At 43.2% G+C, this 19,496-nt stretch overlaps 1 protein-coding gene across 1 annotated transcript in view; it reads right to left on the reverse strand.

Moving 5' to 3' along the window:
* Window positions 1–19,496, reverse strand: part of FBXO24 (F-box protein 24) — a 53,306-nt gene that overhangs the window by 20,633 nt on the left and 13,177 nt on the right. The window contains exons 5-7 of the mRNA XM_030188132.1: window positions 11,437–11,680; window positions 9,947–10,105; window positions 2,784–2,905 (exon numbers count right to left, since the gene is read on the reverse strand). Of these exons, the coding sequence (XP_030043992.1) occupies window positions 2,784–2,905; window positions 9,947–10,105; window positions 11,437–11,680 (525 nt within the window). The remainder of the gene's footprint in view (window positions 1–2,783; window positions 2,906–9,946; window positions 10,106–11,436; window positions 11,681–19,496) is intronic.

Genomic DNA, 19,496 nt, shown 5'->3' on the forward strand with positions numbered 1-19,496 from the left:
TTTCACTTATATACACTGTCAGCTAGCACATTTGCTTATTTCCGATCTGACGAAGAAGGGCAACCTTCGAAAGCTAATCAAGAAATGTATTAAGTTATGTCCTATAAAAAAGGTATCGTCTTATTTTCTTTTCCATGTTTTATTTTGTTTGATTTCTATTGATAACTTTATTTCTAAAGCAATCGCCCCGATTGTTGCTTTGCTTTTACTTGCCCCGCAGCTTGAGGATCTATATGTGTGTGTCTCTTAAAGGACGATTTGGGACTCTTTTTATGAACCCTGGTTTAACCCCTGAGGCAGGCCGAAACACGGCCTGTGTTGGCTCCATTTCATTAAAGATTGTACCTCTGTTCCAGCCTTAGAGGCCCTTTTGTGCTTTCTTTTGGTTGTTCTGACTTGTGTACTTTTGGACCCTCTCTTGTGTTACTTGGTAAGTACAAGGAGGCTTTATGACAGGAGACCGCATAAGCCTATCTGGCCCATCATCTGGGCTGAAGGCAGTGGGCAGAGCTTGCCGCCAAATTGAGTGACTGCAAACATTCACAGACACTATAGAAAACCAGTGGCGTACCAAGGGGGGCGGTCCGCCCCGGGTGCACGCCGCTGGGGGGTGCCACGGCGCGTGCCTGCTCCGAGTTCGCTAAACTTCTTTGCTTGTTCGCTGCAGCTCCCTCTGCCCCGGAACAGGTTACTTCCTGTTCTGGGGTAGAGGGAGCTGCAGCGAACGAGCAAAGAAGTTTAGCGAACTCGGAGCAGGCGCGCGCCACGGCACCCCCCCCCCCAGCGGTGTGCACCCGGGGGGGGGGTGTCATTTCACCGGGGGGGGGGGGGGGGGGCGCATCGGCGCTCCGCCCCGGGTGCTATCCAGGCAAGGAATGACACTGTAGAAAACGATAGCAAACTTGTGAGGTTTATATTGTTCTAGTAAACAGCCTTGGTTTTTGTATTCTTTCTGATAGGAGGGGATGGGGGGGATGTAAGGGGAGTGTGTGTGGGGGGGGGGGAGGGAGTTTTCGAGAGGGTCTGTGAAGGGGGAGGGTTATATTCAAAATCTGTTTGCCAGTGCTCCAGAGCTTGCTTTGTTATTTGCAATGCTTTATTGTGAGATTCAGTGCTGTGCTATATGCCTTCATTTTGCTTATGATGACAATAAAGATATTTCTATATAAAATCAATAGCAAACGCTTATGTCTGCCTATGTGTGTTTTGTTGTTTATTATACCGCTTTTTTTTTTATTTATTTGAAAGCTTCCCGTACATATATATCATGAAATTTAATTTAAAATCACTAAAACAGCATACAAACGTATTGTTTGCATTTCAGCTATAAACTGAGTGCCCGGGACAGATGAGCTTTGAATCGGACAAGGTGCCATGCACCGAATTGGAGGTCAGAAGCAGCAGGTAGGAAAGTGCTTAGGTGGCAGTAAATGAAGACAGCATCTAGTCTAAGAACTTAAAGATGTTTTCTCTTTTTTGTACCTATTCTTCATGTTTGCGGAGTCAGGTATTTTGGATTTTTTTTCTCGGTAACTATTAGCTGATAGTTTGTTTAAAGTACACCAATATGGCGGCAGCCAGGGGGAGATGGCTTCAGCTTTTTGATGTCATGCCGTCTCTGTTGTTAAACCTTCTTGGTCCTAGCTTTGCCCCACTGCATGTTGGTAACTACGTAACTACAATCTGGATTCTACTGAGAAAACAGTGACTTACAAGCCCCAGAATGCAACAGGATACATGGGTATGTAAGCATAATCAACTCTAGCTGCCTGCTGAGCCATCTTGTATACCCCTTGTAAAAAGCAAGGGGTGTATGTATGGTTGCCCATGGCTTATTATCAGTAAACTTAGCCACTTAACACACTAGGATATAGGCTTATTATTATTATTAAAACCACATCCAGTAGGAAAGAAGGACATAGAAGCCAAAATCTGCTCCTTACCTACATTTTAAAAAAATGGGCTGAACCATGCAGTAGGATTTGTACTTCACTAAAAAGACTTCTGGTATCCTCTTTCAAGGTTCTGGAGAGGAACAACTTTAACACAGCTTCCCCTCTTCATCAAATTTCTAAAACTTCCATTGACTAATATTGCTGCCATTTAATGGAAGGTCATTTACCACTTGCCAGTCCTTGACAAGGCCGCCGAGAGGGGTGGGGGGCATTGGGGGCAAAATTCCCTGGGCCTGGCCTCCTAGGGGGGCACGGCACTGGGGTCTCTCTCTCCTGCTCCTGATGGGCCTAGAGTGATCGGGTCCCGACAGGAGCAGGAGAGAGAAAACTCCGGCGCCGGGCCCCTCTCCAGCGCTGCTCTTCACTCGTGTCTACCGCCGTGCCGAGCGGCTGCTTTTCCCCCTCAGGCGCATGCTCGGTTTTGAAACCAAGCATCCGCAATGAGAGAAAAAAGCAGACGCAGGGGCAGGGCAGGCATGGAGTGAAGAGCAGCACTGGATTCTTCCACTGGCAGGGCCTTGGGATCCCCACCAGCCCCAAAGTACCTCAGTTGCCACAGCAGTGATCCTTGGGGGAGGGGGCAGGAGCGGCGATGATCCGGGGTGGGTGGTGGCGATCGGGGGAGGGGCGTCAGCGGCCCGGGCCTGGCTCAGTCTCTCATCGACCCTGGTCCCTGAAGACCTCTAGAGTGGGAATTTCCCTTCAGTACACATTTGCAGTGTCTGCTTCTTTCCTTCCGCCTTACAGGTGTAGCTGCAAAACACTCTGTTTTCTCCACAACCCATATGGCTCCTAAAACTGTGTAGTTTAAACCCCTTCACAAATTACCTTTGATGATAGAGAGAGCGCCAACGGCATCTGTAGATCCAATGGGTCAAAGGCGTGAAGGGTGCCAAAGAGATCCCGATACACACCGGCAGTATGCACCTCAAAGTACACAGCCCCCAGGTCTGTGAAAGCAGAGGCCCATGTAATTCACAGAAGAGTGCATATGACATTCATAACATTACACAGATGTAATATACAAGTAGGGGGTACTTTTATAACAGGGTGTCCATGTGAACAGTTCAAAAAGACACCTGTTTTATAAAGGCAACATAGGAGCTGATGTACATTTATGAAATAGGCTTGTACACTCCCGATAATGCACAAACTCTACTGTACAAATATTTACCTTCTCCAAAGGTATAAATACGTGCATGTATGTTATGTGTGTCCTTGTGAATTTTATAAAATACATATTCTGCCCAAACTATGCTCCCAGGAACGCCTATGCGTAGTCCTCCAGATTCTATATAAGGTGCTTTGATTACCTTATTACACCAATTAAGTTACACGTGGAATCTGAGTTTTTAACAGCACTTAACAAGCAATAATTAGCACTAATTGGCAACAATTACAATTTATACGTGGATATCGCTAAGCATATCCTATAAAGAACAGTACCTAAATTGCAAAGAGTGCAGTTCAAAATAAACGCGCGTAGCTTAAAAGGGGCATGTTTACGGGCGTTTTGTGGATATTCAAAAATTTCCATGCGTAATTGCAGAATGCGGGTATGTGTGCCTAAATCTACATGCACAGATTTACACCAGGCTTTTATTGGCGTAAATAGACACACGTAGGTTTAGGTGCTAAGGTATCGACTAAGCGTATTCTATACAACACGCCTAAATCATATAGAATATGCTGAATTCCATGCAGATTTTTTTTGGCACCATATATAGGATCTGGCCCCTGTGTGCTTATAAATACAGGTCATTTTGCTTATACACACATATTTTAATCATGCAAGTTTAGAAGAGCCATTTTCCACATATAAAAATGTAGTCCACGTGGAAAATGCTTTATGAAGTTACCCCCATAATGGGGACAATTTTCAAGGGTCTGTATTGGGTGGCGGAGCAGGTGGGGTGAAGAGGGGTTGGTGGTTGGGAGGCGAGGATAGTGGAGGGCAGACTTATACGGTCTGTGCCAGAGCCGGTGATGGGAGGCGGGACTGGTGGTTGGGAGGCGGGAAGTACTGCTGCGCAGACTTGTACGGTCTGTGCCCTGAATAAGGCAGGTACAAATCAAGGTACAAATCAAGGTAAGGTTTACACATATATTGTCTTGTTGGGCAGACTGGATGGACCGTGCAGGTCTTTTTCTGCCGTCATCTACTATATTACTATGTTGCAAAGTTGGCGGATACTCTTCTGTGTGGACTTTGCATCGGTTCTCAAAGGGGAAAGAGGTAACATAGTAACATAGTAGATGACAGCAGAAAAAGACCTGCACGGTCCATCCAGTCTGCCCAACAAGATAAACTCATATATGCTACTTTTTGTGTATATCTTACCTTGATTTGTACCTGTGCTCTTCAGGGCTCAGATCGTATAAGTCTGCCCAGCACTATCCCCGCCTTCCAACCACCTGCAGCGATTTACACCTGCTTTTTTTTTAAATTCAGATTTTTTTTCTATTTTCTCCATTCCTTGTTCTATTTCGAAAGTACTTCTACCCATGTTCAGAGTGGACAGTTTTCTGAAAGCCTATTTACTCAGGTAAATGGCTTTTAAAAATTGACAAGCAAGATGAAGAACACCAAACACAGTGAGAAGATGGAGACACTTTATGGAACCAGCAAACTTTATTCCTATCACCAGACACAGTAAAATGGTGATAACTCTGTTATTTCCTTTTTTGTCTTTACGGGGCTGTGGTGGTTCCGTTGTATTCTGTTTAAATGTATAGCACAGTTTAGACGCAATGGCTGTTGATTATTTCCATCAGCTAAAGCCAAGGCGCTACTGGCTGTCTTAGTGGTGTCACTTTTTCAAATCTCCATTTTGTACGCACCTCTAAGTCGTGGAGATATTACTCTTACACATATATTTTCTTTGTTTGCTTGCATCTGTATTTTTTTGTTTTTGTTTTGTTTTTTAACCTGTGCTGGGGTTGCTAAATTTCACAATAAGTGTATACACGATTTTGCATTTTTTTGCAGTGCCATTCCAACATTGAAAGGTAGCTATTTGGAGCATTGTCCAAATGTGACCGTTGTCTTTTCTCACCAGCTGTTCAGGTGATCTGGTATATTTTCTTGTTTACCAATCTATGTTTGAAATGTATTGGCACTTTTATTCCTTATATCTCAGTCAATAGATCATTAATGTTCCCATATGTCCAGATATTTTATGTACTCTAGGTTTATATTTTAATCATTGTATACATTCTTTAGTTTTTGCCCTCTCCATTGAGTTTATCTTAACAAACCAGGTTTATGTTATTTGATTTTATTCTGAGTAGTATATTTTGATTGTTTTTATCAATGTTTTTTAACATTGTATATTATTGTATTTTTAATTTTTGGATGTAGCATCCAGTATCTATATGCTTTTATTTATTTATTGTTTTATGTATTTGTAGATCTCTGACTTAGGCAATCTTTCTGCTGAAACATGGCCATGTCGGGTCATCAGCATTTTAATGTGTCTTTTAAAAATTGACCTCAATATTTGTAACAGTTATCTATTGGAAGCAAAATAAAAACCATTGAGAAATCAAGTGAGCAAGGAACAGCTGAGTGGCTATGAGTGGTGGTGGTAAGGGTTTAATATCAATTTAGGAGTAATCTTTAGGACATCAAAAGGGGAAGATACAGATATGGACAAGATAAAAGCCATGGAAAAGATAAGAGGAGGTGCTGTCAATGTGGAATTTAAATCTACAGGAAGACTGGAGAGGTGGCACTGCAGGCCTAATGAAGGAAGGTGATACTAGAGTCCTTGCAAGTCATTTTTCTCAAGCAACAAGAATCCATTTATGGTGAAGTGACACTGGACATGGTACTGACAAATTGAAAAAACTTTCACTGAGATTATGGTAGGGGAGAATGTTGGCTCAACTGATTGTTGTACCTTTCCCACCAAACAACTTACAAGTCCCAGATTGCAGAAGGAATGACATCAAGAATATAAGGGGTTGCTATTCTAATAATCTCTTAGGTGTGTCCGTTCATGAGTGCGCATTCAGGGGCCCTTTTACAGAGGTAGTGGCCACCGGCAGTAGTCCCGCCCCCGAGCATGTGCTATTTCCGGGAGAAAAAGAAAACCCCTGGAAATGGTTACGTGGCGGTAACTGGGCATTGCCGTGCGCTGCCCGGTTACCGCCAGGTTAGTGAGGGAGCCCTTATTGCCACCTCGGTGGGTGGTGGTAAGGGCTCCCCGTCGCATGGCCACGCGGTAAGAGTTCTCTTACCGCGTGGCCATGTGTGTCTGGGGGCTTTTGAACCGCTGCAGTAAAAAGGGCCCTGGCATACAAGCAAAACAGCCCCTGCCGCTAGTGCAGGGCCCTTTTCCCCGCAGCTTGGTGAAAGGACCCCCAGTTTGTTAGTGAGCCATAAGTACATAAGTAATGCCACACTGGGAAAAGACCAAGGGTCCATCGAGCCCAGCATCCTGTCCACGAGAGCGGCCAATCCAGGCCAAGGGCACCTGGCAAGCTTCCCAAACGTACAAACATTCTATACATGTTATTCCCGGAATTGTGGATTTTTCCCAAGTCCATTTAGTAGCGGTTTATGGACTTGTCCTTTAGGAAACCGTCTAACCCCTTTTTAAACTCTGCCAAGCTAACCGTCTTCACCACGTTCTCCGGCAACGAATTCCAGAGTTTAATTACGCGTTGGGTGAAGAAAAAGTTTCTCCGATTTAGTGTGCACTAAACTGATTTAAAAGTTTTTAAAAAAAAGAGAGAAATAACCACAATTTCCTTTTGTTTGTTCACATTATTGTGCCCCCATTGCTTTTGTGTGCATGTTTTCATTTTGTTTTTTCTTGTACTGACAGCAGATAAGCAAAACAGAATCAGCAACTTTCTGGTAGGTTCCTATAATCTCTATTCCGACAGATTAAATGTTGCATGTGACCCATTCTTTCTAGTCTCTTGAGACCTGACTTGTTTCCTGCTTCATCCCAAAGTCCAACATTTGACCCTATATTAGTCAATTCCAGAGTTCCTTGTCCTTTTAGATATTCTTTTGCAGCTTTTCCCTCTAGTGCAAAAATATCCATCTAAGGAACAGAAAGCAAATCACTCCATAGCTTTTCTGTCCCTCTTCCACTCCTAGAATCTCCATCATTTTTCACCAGTAATTCAACATCTATCTCTTTCATTCATTCAGTATCCAACCCTCCAGTTAATTCAGAATCCAGTCACAGTCAATCAGCTAGAAAACAGGAGGTGTTATTGCCAAGTCATTGGTGAGGCCCCACTGTAGTAAGATATACTTACTTAAGTAATGCCACACTGGGAAAAGACCAAGGGTCCATCGAGCCCAGCATCCTGTCCACGAGAGCAGCCAATCCAGGCCAAGGGCACCTGGCAAGCTTCCCAAACGTACAAACATTCTATACATGTTATTCCTGGAAATGTGGATTTTGTTTGTAATACTTGAAGTAAAGGCTAAATACTAACTTGGGACAAACCAAATTCCAATAAGCTCATCAAACTTTTTCCCACTGGTGAATTTTACCGAGCCCTGAAAACCTCAGCGGTGCACCCCGTCTGATTTTGATCTCTGCCTAAGATAAGGTACCGATATAAATAAGATCTAGTACAGAGAAGTTAGGAAGCCCCGTCCAAACCTTTTTTAAACCCTGCTAAGCTAACCGCCTTTACCACATTCTCTGGCAACGAATTCGAGTTTAATTACATGTTGAGTGAAGAAAACTTTTCTCCAATTCATTTTAAATGTACTACTTTGTAGCTTCATCGAATGCCCCCTTGTCCTAGTATTTTTGGAAAGAGTAAACAGACATTTCATGTCTACCCTTTCCACTCCACTCATTTTATAGACCTCTATCGTATCTCCCCTCATCCGTCTCTTCTCCAAGCTGAAGAGCACTAGCCACTTTAGCCTTTCCTCATAGGGAAGTCGTCCCATCCTTTTCTTCAGAGCAAGCTCCATTTACCACTACCCTCTGTCTCCTACCATTCAAACAATTTTTAACCCAATCAGTTATTCTAGGTCCCATACCGAGGGCACTCAATTTATTTATCAGTCGCCTGTGCGGAACCATGTCAAAGGCTTTGCTGAAATCCAAGTATACCACTTCAAGTGCCCCTCCCACATCCAACTGTTTGGTCACCCAGTCGAAGAAGACAGTCAGATTCGTCTGACACGACTTGCCACTAGTGAAGCCATGCTGCCTCAGGTCCCGCATTCCATTTAGTTCAAGAAATCTCACAATCCTCCTCTTTAGAAGCGTTTCCATTAGTTTACTCACCACCGAGGTCAGACTGACAGGTCTATTATTCCCAACCTCCTCCTTACTTCCACTCTTGTGCAAAGGAACCACATCCACGCTTCTCCAGTCCACCGGGACCACTCCAGTTTCTAAGAAAGCATTGAAGAGGTCAGTCAGCAGAGCCGACAGAAGTTCTCCGAGTTCCTTAAGCACCCTCGGGTGTATCCCATCAGGCCCCATCGCTTTGTCTACTTTTAGTTTGACAAGCTCCTCATGAACACAGTCCTCCTCTAAGTTCAAAAGAACTTAGAGATTATAGCCATTTTTGAGTGTGTTCATTTCAATTGTGGTAGCCAGTGTTTTACTGAACCACTGACCACCACAGTTAAATATCAGGCCATAAGCTCCTAACTTAAGATGAATTTTCAGCTGAAATCTAGTATTCTATAATCCATCATAGAACTTGAGTTTGGCACCCATCATCGTGGTCCTTAACTTTAGGTGATCTAGAGAGAATTATCCCCAATGGATACTGTTATTTGAATATTTATTTCTGCTCTAATTGTCTATTGCATATGTCAGATTGTTCTAGTTGTACACCACCTTGGGTGAATTTCTTCATAAAAGTGATAAGTAAATCCTAATGAATAAATACATTTAAGAGCCTAATTTAGGAGCATAAATTTAGGAGCTCAATTTTTGAATACTGGGCCCAGAAATAACTGAGTAGACTGGACTAATTTTTAATTTTCTACAACCATCTTCTGTCTTACCAAATTCTGGGGGTCTTTTACAAAGGCACGCTAGCCTTTTTAGCGTGCGCTAATGATTAGTGAGTGCCAAACACGAGACGCCCTTATTCACTTGTTCAGAACCCTTATTTTATCATCCTCACTTTAATATTCCCTTATCTCTTGTTTGTCCTGTTTGTCTGTCCTAATTAGATTGTAAGCTCCGTCGAGCAGGGACACGTCTAGTAGCGCTATAGAAAATGATAAGTAGAATATATGGGCACCTCTAACATTTAGCACACGCCTTTGTAAAAAGGACCCCTAAATTAATAAAGCAATAAAAGATAGTATTTTCCATAGAATGAGAAGCTCAAGAACAAGGGGCATCATATGAAGTTGAAGACAAAGAAACGCAAAAGGAAAGTGAGAAATTTAAGTTGGTGAGGGACACACTTTCAGCAGAGGTTAGAAAATCCAAAGAGTTATAGGATACACAGAAAGGAACTTTAGTGGTAGAAGGTAGACCACAGACTGAGTAAGACCTGTAATGGCACAGTTGGTAGCACAAATGGGCAGACTAAACAGTCTGTGTGATTTTCTTCTGCAACGCTGTCTACCCAATAGGATATATACAAAAGAAAATATTGCCTATCCCTGAGATACATAGCAGGCAAAAGTAGAGGCTGACCAAAGACGAATCCACCACTGGAGATATTGTCCAACAGTCTTTTATTGATGCAAATAAAGGAAGGACCCGACACGGTTCGTGTTTCAGCGCATGTAAGCACCTACATCAGGGGTCAGGTAATAAATTCTGGACGGAAGCGCGGGTATTCAACTCTGCACATATATGAGAACGTTGAGTGTCAATGAATCAGAGCACTAATGCGAGTAAACCAACACTAGCAAAGATTGTAGAAAATAATCTTTGGTCAGCCTCTACTTTTGCCTGCTGTGATTCTTTGTCGTAGAGGGATCCCCTGCTTTGTCCTTCTATCCATGAGATACACATGGCAGCTGTTCTTACCTGTGATGTAGATGACACTGCTTTGGTTTGAGTAGATGCGTTTCACCACCATATGAGACCAGCACTTGGAAATCTTCCTTTGGGAGAGCTGAACAGTGTAAGAACGGGGCTGATCTAGCTGAGACTCATTTACCAGCAGGCTATAAACCTTACCTTCCTCTGTGGAACAGAAGGAAAGATCACACTCATAGTCATGAACCTTGCCCAAATTCATACCCTGATATACATACAGAAATGCTATCCTTCAGAGAGGTAAACCCAGTCCAAAGTTCACACCCAAAACATATAATAAGAAGCCCTATCACTCCAAGATTTAAAAAAAAAAAAGAAACTGTCCAAAACACACACCCAGATATAGAGTGAAACCCCCAACACTCAGGGACACGAACCCTACCTAAACTTCACACTTCAGGTATACAGAGAAATGAATAAAGAATGCCATTATTAAGGCAGAATCTGAAACTCATACTCCTAATATCCATCATAAAATGCCATCATTCAAAGACATGAATCCTGCCTGAAGCTGACATCCCAAATATAGAATGAGAAGTCTACAAGGAATTGCCATCACTCTTATGACACAAACCCTGCCCAAAACTCGCACACTAGATATATAGTGAGATGTGCAATGTAGCTTTGAAGAGAGGTTTTCTTATCTGGGAATTTATGCGGTGAGGACACCTTGAATTTCCAGCTGTTAAAGGGACACGGCTAGTCTCTGACTGGTTTATCAGAAGTTTTATAAAACCTAGAAACTTCACAGGGCATTAATGATAAATAATGTGTACCTTATAAGTCAAACAGGAAGAAGAGGAGAAGCAACCTCACGTAAATGTGAACGGTGAACAAAAAAGTGAGGTGAACTCGAAGAGGATGTCAAGAAGTCTTTATTATGAACAGCATAAATTTAACCCGATATGTCTGACTGTTTGAGTTCTGAGGTACTGGCGGCATCAGCTAGTAGTTATTACCCTTCGGAAGAAGTGACAGTTCCGCGGTGGGGTTCGGATGCTGGCATCCCTTATTAGCTGCAGCTACACTTGACCCCTGAGGTAGGCCTTTGGGCCGAAACATGGCTGTGTTGGGTTGATTTTATGCTGTTCATAATAAAGACTTCTTGACATCCTCTTTGAGTTCACTTCACTTTTTTGTTCATTATCTACCTTATAGGGTACCAGTCTTTCAGATTGCTGGATGGTTCTAGGTCACCAGAGAAAAGCCAAGCAGAGTCTGGTTCTGCCACCGTATTCAGGCCCCTGACTCTTCTACATCTGGTTGGAAACACCAGAGAAGAATCCAGAAAAATGCAAAGAATGCAGGAGCTGAAAATACCGAGAGAAGACTGTATCAAAATACACAAGAGCACAGGGGCTGCAAATGCCGGAGCAGAGTTTGAAGGCATTGGTAGTGTGAGTACAGAGAGCAACAGGCACTGAGGCTACTAGAACAGGAAAGGTTGCTGAGTAGGTAATACCTGTACCTGTATCTACCTGTCAATAGCAGCAGGGCTCGCTCAGTCTCTTGCCCCACCAGCAGGATCTGTTTGAACTTCATGGATGAGTGGAAAGTCATCTTGAAGACCCTCATGCCGGTGGACTGCAGGTAGACCTCCACACAGTCACAGGGTGGGGAGGTGATGTGGAGATCCCGCGATAGCCCTGATGCCTGTTCCCGACTTGCTAAGACGTAGAGATATTTCCGGTACATGGTGTCATTCCTAGGGTCGCTGGCAAACTGAGAGAAGAGAAAGTTTTCAAGCATGAGGGCTAACATAAACAACTTATTGTCCTCTGATTTGACCCTTACAGCCAAGAACATTATTTAATTAAATATTTGGAATGAGCTCATCCCTTTTTCAGGAGCTCAAAGTGAGTTAAACTCAGGTACGCTAGGTATTTCCCTGTACCCAGAGAGCTTACAATCTATTGGGGCAATTCTATAACTTGATACTTCCATTCAGGCATACCAATCCCGCATGCTATAAGCCAGTTCTATAATGGCATCTGTGCATCTAGATGCCGGTATAGAATATTAGCATAAACTCTAATTGGCACACCCGTTACACCACAAGCTCTCTGGCAGGTGTAAATGGGTGCACCTAAGTGCACCATGCAAAGCACATACCTTATAGCATTCTATAAGTTATTTGCATTAAGTTGGAGACACACCCATAGCCCACCCACATATATGTCCCCTTGTAGTTATGTACTGTAATACTTAGATGCAACTTTATAGAATAGCACCCAGCAGTGTACCTACCTTACATGCTGCCCGGGGTTGGGCGGAGCACCCGGCCCTTCCAGACAGTGCATGCATGCACCCCCCACCTGGGTGGAGCACACTGCTCCTCCAAGCAAGGGAGTGTGCGGAGCTGGCAAACAGCTGTTGGCTCTGCCGGTCCCCTGCCTTGGAACAGGAAGTTGACGTCAGAGGGGTCAGGGGACCGGCAGAGCCAACAGCTTCGTGCCTGCTCTGCACACCCCTCCTGCTGCCGGCACTCAGGGTGGACCGTCCCCACCGCCCTGCGCTGGGTACACTAGAGCATTGCACTTACACATATAACGAACCAATTTCAGCACCTCTGATGTGCAGAAGTGATGTATAAGTGTAGGTGCCAAGTCATCGAATTGCCTTCACATTTGTACGTGAGGCAGTGGAGGGTTAGGTGCCTTGCTCAAGATCACGAGGAACTATCAGCATGATCGGAATGAGGCTTCTCTAGTTGTCAGCCCACTGCTCTAACCACTAATCTACTCCTCCGTGCCATTATTATGATCCTCCAGTTTTCATTTTTTTTATTTCATTTTCATGACAATCTCAGTGTTTATTTTATATATTTAGGGCTCAATATTCAAAGCGATGTAACCAGGCAGGAGAGGCTCCTGGACAGTTAAATTGCCTGAATGAAGCTATCTGCAGATATTCAGCAGCACTTAACCAGATAGTGCCACTGAATATCCCCTCTAAGCGCTTAAGCTGAGTGAGTGGTCCGAGAATGGAGCTGGCACTTAACCAGTTAAGACCCAATATTCAGCCCTTAACTGGTATTCACTCAGCTGGTCAGATAGGATTGCAGTCCTATCTTTGGAGTTTACCATAACTGGTTAAGTGTGAATATCGGCATTTAAGTGCTTAAGGACTCCTTTTACTAAGTGGCGGTAAGCCCGACGCGGGCTTACCGCTTGCTATAACTGTAGAACCGCCAGGCTCCTGCAGCAGCCCGGCGGTACTTCCCACTCCTACCACGCCATCATGTCCGGCGCTATAAAAGTGTATTTATTTTTGTAGCGCCGGACTGTACCCGGCGGTTACCGTCGGGTTAGTGCGGGAGCCCTTACCTCCACCTCAGTGGGTGACAGGGCTCCAACCAGAAATCCTGAAAAATGCTTGACAATCGGAAGACAGAGTCCTGAATCCCACAAATAAAGCAGAATATCATCTGCAAATAGTGCTATTTGGTGTTTCACCATCCTCATCTGAATACTTCGCATGTCAGTATGCTCACGAATACTAGCGTCCAATGGCTCAATCAAGAGAGCAAAAAGAAAAGGGGACAAGGGGCAACCCTGAGGGGTTCCCCGTTCTATGCCAAAAAATCCTGAATACACACACAACCTGAATACAGGCCACCGGGATCACATAAAAAACCTGTATCCACGCACAAAAATTGGGGCCTAAACCAAACCTTTGCATAACCGCCCACAAGAAAGCCCAGCTCACCCAGTCAGAGGCCTTCTCCGCATCAATAGCCAACAATGCAACCTGTTCCTGAGACCTCTGGGTGCCCCACGACAGATGTAATGTACATCGTACATTATCACCCACCTGATAGCTGGCAACAAATCCCGATTGGTCAACATGAACAAGTCCCAGCAGCATCCGTGCTAGATGAATAGCCAAAAGCTTAGCTAGTATCTTGGCATATACATTGAGCAATGAAATGGGCCTATATGACCCACAGAATGTGGGGTCCATCCCTGGCTTTAACAGCACTGTCATCCCTGCCTCCATCATGGATGGAGGTAAAGCACCCCCATCCAATACCCTGTAACCTATATGCACTAGAAGCCCACTCAAATCAGCCCCCAAAGTCTTATAGAATAATCCAGTATACCCATCTAGCCCTGGGGGTTTAACCCTTCTTAAACTGGCTGATAACCCCTTGAACCTCCCCCACCTGAATGGGCTTGTCCAGTTGCCTCCTGTTCTCGTCTGAGAGACTCGGGAGTTGCACAGAATTCAAATAGTCATGGAGTTCAGGAGGCAACACAGAATCACTAGCTGGTAAGGTTATGACCTGATCGAGTCACTTGGTCTTGAAGTTTCTATATTGTCCATCAGGCAGACTTTGAGCACTATTGCTTGGTTATTCAAAATACTGAACATTTTATGCTGCATAATATCCTTAAGGGGCGGGGGTAGGGGGACACAACCCATTTGTCTGGACTAGTTTGATAAGGCGAAAGGAAAGAAAGTTATCAGGTAAGACATAACTTACCTGGCATTAATTGGAAACAATTTGGATTTGCGTGTGCATCTTTCTATGTTCTATCTTATAAAGATCATGCACAAATCTTATAGTGCGCAACTCAGAAAGGGACATGTCCATGGGAGGGGCATGGGTGAGTCAGGGACATTCACTAAAGATGCACATAGTATTACAGAATTTGGGGGATCCGTGCCTAAGTTGCATGTCAATATTTTCACCAGGTTTCAGTTAGTATAAATCCTTGTGCCCAAAGTTGGGTGTGGATCCCGATGCCATGTGCTATTCATAAACAGCACTCAACTTGGACCACTGTTTATAGAATAATGCTCAGTGCACATTTTTTTTGGCATCCAAATTTGGGTGCCATTTACTGAATCTAGTTTTTGGCACCTAACTTTGGCAACCTGGCCAGGACCTATGTAAGTTGAAGCAGGTGCCTTCACTCCATCCGATTCCCCCTTTTTCTCCTCCTGATTCCAATCCTCTTTCCTTCCTCCCAAAGATAAGCTGAGCCCCCCCCCCCCCCCCTCAGTATTACATGTGATATCTGAACACTGTGAGACTGCCACTAGAGATTGTGGTAGCCATTTTGAGGCCTGGAGCCATGATGGACAGGAGCGAGTAGGTATTGCTCTGGCCTATAGGAACCGCTAGACCAACAGGGATATTACAGCTAGGCCTGGAGGGTCCTACAAGGTGGGGGGGGGGGGGGTACAGGATCTTTTGGGAGGAGCCTGATGTCTTCGGAAGATGGAGGGATTGGGGTGGAGAGAGCACCAGAAATCCCTCGGCTGCTATCTGGAAGTTAACTGGGCACAGGTCAATATTCAGAATGGTGCCCAGTTAGCTAAGGGGCTAAAGTTAGGATAGTCTAATGGGTTAGTGGTCTGAATATCACCACTAACCGGTTAAATACCAGCTCTACCTACAGACCGCCCCCACACTAACCAGATAGTGCAGGGAGGATTATGCTGATTTTATTGGCACTCTCTGGTTATGTGCCACTGAATATCAGCTGATAGGCAGGCACAAGTGAATTAACCAGGCAGGAGGCTCTCCTGCCTGGTTAAATCACTTTGAATATTGACTCAACTGTATTGCTAAGATGTAAATACTGGCTCATGAAGCTGCCCTAATTAAACCTTCTATCCTCCTAATTGGCTTAAAAAGACCATTAAACAAAGATGAAGCCTGGGGTAGATGGGAATGATCGTACTGGACAACACACAATCTTCATCCCTTCCGACCCTCCACATATACCTCATTCGATCACTATACAACCTTGTATTTGCTATCAACCAACTGGGCAAACGCCTTGATGGTACTATGTAAGCCACATTGAGCCTGCAAACAGGTGGGAAAATGTGGGATACAAATGCAATAAATAAATAAATAAAATCAAACTCTAAACAGAGACTTTTATGTAACTTTATTTTTATTATAAGAAGAATAAGCTTACAAACCAATGTAACAAAGACTGCTTTACACAGGTGGGCTAAACTGCCCAAAGAAAATAACTCACCGATCCATAACAAAAACAAAATACTTATCCATGTTTATAGTATAGATTTTTCATTTGTGCTTCAATAGCTTAACACAGGCTTACAGGTTATTATTAACTTTCCAGGAGAATCTGTACCCTTTAAATTTTTGCACTCCCTATTTTTCTTTTATAATTTCTTATAAATAAATCCTTATTAACATCTAGAGCAACACAAGAACAACAGAAAACAACCACCAAATTTGTAACAACCCAACAAACAGATCAAACAACCTCCCAATACATTATTCCTACATTTCACCCAACCCCTCTGACCCCCTAAAATTCCCAACCCCTTCCCAATAAGTTCCTAACCTCTCTGCCCCTTCCCCACTCCCACCCCTCCCCACCAGCATACTCAACACCCCCAGCACCCACAATCATCATCCCCCTAGTCCCTCTTGAAAACATGCCAACTGGGGCTCACTCTCTGCACTTAATTCCCCTTCCACTGTGCATGCAGACATTCAAAATATAGATGTGAAAGGGGAAATACCACTAGGGTGAGTTTAATATATCAGATGTTGATTGGGGTGTCCCTACTGCAGGATCTTTTAGAAGCACTACAGGGGGAACTATTCCAGCAGTTGGTAATAGAATCCACACAGGATGGGGCCATACTGGACTTAGTGCTTACTAATGGGGAGAATGTTTCTGATGTTATAGTAGCTGATCATCTGGCATCCAGTGAACACAAGATGGTGTGATTTAATATTAAGATAGGTATGGAGAGGGTTCATTCATATGCGTGATTACCTCAAGGAACATCGGGATGGGAACATCGGGAAGAAGTTGGAAAGCAGTGGGCAAAACTGAAAGGAGCTATTGTAGGGGGAAGAAACCTTTTTGTGAGAAAAATAAACAAAAATAAGAGGAAACTGAGGCTGCTTTGGTTCTCAAAAGTAGTAGCTGAAAAGGTAAGGAAAAAGAGGTTAGTCTTTATAAACTACAAGAGATTGCAGAAAGAGAAAGACAGGCAACAATATCTGGAAAAGCTCAGAGAAACTGGTAGAGAAGTCAGGAAAGCAAAGATGCAAATGGGAGAAAAAATAGCCAATAAGGTAAAATAGGGGAACAAGACAATTTTTTTAGATATGTTAGTGATAGGAGTAAGTGCAAAACTGGCATTGTGAAACTCAAAGGTGAAGGGGAGTAATATGTAGAAGCTGATAAAGATAAGGCAGAATTGCTTAACAAATATTTATGTTCTGTGTTCACAGTTGAAGGGCCGGGAGCAGGACCGCAGAAGACAAACACGATATTCTTGCTTAGCAGTTTCTCTTCTCTTCATGAAACCCGACACAGTTACTGCGTTTTGCAAAAGCTTCGCCAGGGGTTCAACTATAAAATGCAGATTAACATCATGAGAAACGTATACATTCTCCCCCCAAATATCTTCTCCTTATTCTACAAAATATTTAGCATACCTGAAAATTATTACACTCTTCTTACAAACTGCATAAACAGCGTGAGCTTTCCAGTGCTAGGAGAAAATGGCGCCTATCTCCTTTGAATGCCTGTACATGTGCATTAACTTCTTTCCCTTCTATACACTGATAGATACCGTCACGTGACTACTCCCAGCCACTCAACTTCTTTATTTAACCCCAACGGGGCCACCGTTCTCCACTCATATATTAACCTTTTGTCCTTATTAGACATACTTTGCAAAATATCCCCTCCTACATTTACATTATATTGTACCAGGACAATACTTCAATTGACTCAAGTGAATGTTTAGCCTCTGGGCTACCAGGGATGCTTCCATCTTTTGTAATCTAATATTACTCAAATGCTGAGTTAAATGAGGTTTGATATTCTTTATAGTTTGTCCAATATACTATAGATCACACGGACACTTAATGGCATAGATAATAAAAGAGGACTCACAATTTTAGACCTTAAATTTAAAAACAATTCTTTTGTTTGATTTGGTATTTGAATACTAGTAGTTTCTAAAGCATATTGTGAGTATGTGAAATATATTGGTTCTGTGGAATCTTAGCGGAGATTGGGTGGCGACGCCGGTAATTGGAAACAAAACGGGAGCTGGGCAGACTTCTACGGTCTATGCCCTGATCGTGACTGAATAGATAGGGATGGGCTGGAGTGTAAATTTTAAGGGCCTTCGATGTTAGCTTCAGAACTTAGTACAAGAACAGTACTGGAAACTATACAAAGCAGATCGTTGATAAACCAAAATATGTTTTATTAACGTAAACCAATTAAAATATGCCTACAATAGCCCGACACAGGCCGTGTTTCGCCCAACTGGGCTGCTTCAGGGGCTATACAGTAATTCTCCACTACCAAAATAGAAATATGCCGATGAGAGCAAATGTACAGTCGATATCCTGAAAGAAACGGCTCATCCAGAGATGCAGAAACAATTGGTTACTGACCTAAAAATAGCAGCGATGACGAGGCACTATCTTTTATGTAAATTATTTTCAGATTTATCTATTTGAGGTTTCATTGTTTGACATAAAAGATAGTGCCTCGTCATCGCTGCTATTTTTAGGTCAGTAACCAATTGTTTTTGCATCTCTGGATGAGCCGTTTCTTTCAGGATATCGACTGTACATTTGCTCTCATCAGCATATTTCCATTTTGGTAGTGGAGAATTACTGTGTAGCCCCTGAAGCAGCCCAGTTGGGCGAAACACGGCCTGTGTCGGGCTATTGTATGCATATTTTAATTGTTTTACGTTAATAAAATGTATTTTGGTTTATCAACGATTTGCTTTGTATAGTTTCCATCTTGGAGTTTGCAGATCGTCTGCCCTTTTGCTTTCAAGAACAGTACTGGGCAGACTTCTATGGTCTGTGCCCTGAGAATGACAAGGACAAATCAAACTTGGGTATACATATAAAGTATCACATACCAAGTTTATCTTGTTGGGCAGACTGCATGAACCGTACAGGTCTTTATCTGCTGTCATTTACTATGTTTACTATGTTACTATATATATTGACAATATATACATCCGCCACATTTGGAATGATATCCCTTCTTATGTTATACTTTTTCTTTTCCAAGAAGGTAACAATCAGGACCCAGAAAGCAAGTTCAGTCATGCAGAAAGTGAAACACAATGCAGTGAATGGCTGATCTCACTCAGCATCTAAAACCATGTTGAAATAAGATTGGAGAAGAGTAGATGTGGATTCTCTACACAAACATGGAGACGGAGAAGTGGGAAACTACAGGCCAGAAACCTCACTGGTGGATGGCAAAGTAATGGATGTGCTGCTGAAGAAAAGGATAGTGAACTTCCTGGAATCCAACAGGTTACAAAATCCGAGGCATCATAGTTGTACCAAAGGAAAATCACGTCAAATAAATCTGATTGATTTCTTTGATTGGGTGACCAGAGAACTGGATCGAGGGTACATGTTAGATGTAGTCCATTTGGATTTCAACAAAACCTATGACACGGTTCCTCATAGGAGACTCATGAACAAATTGAGCGGGCTGAATTTAGGACACAAAGTGGTCACCATCATGGCTGTATGCTGAGG

Source organism: Microcaecilia unicolor, chromosome 14 (assembly GCF_901765095.1).
Source record: "Microcaecilia unicolor chromosome 14, aMicUni1.1, whole genome shotgun sequence".
In the NCBI taxonomy this organism is placed as follows: Eukaryota; Metazoa; Chordata; class Amphibia; order Gymnophiona; family Siphonopidae; genus Microcaecilia; species Microcaecilia unicolor.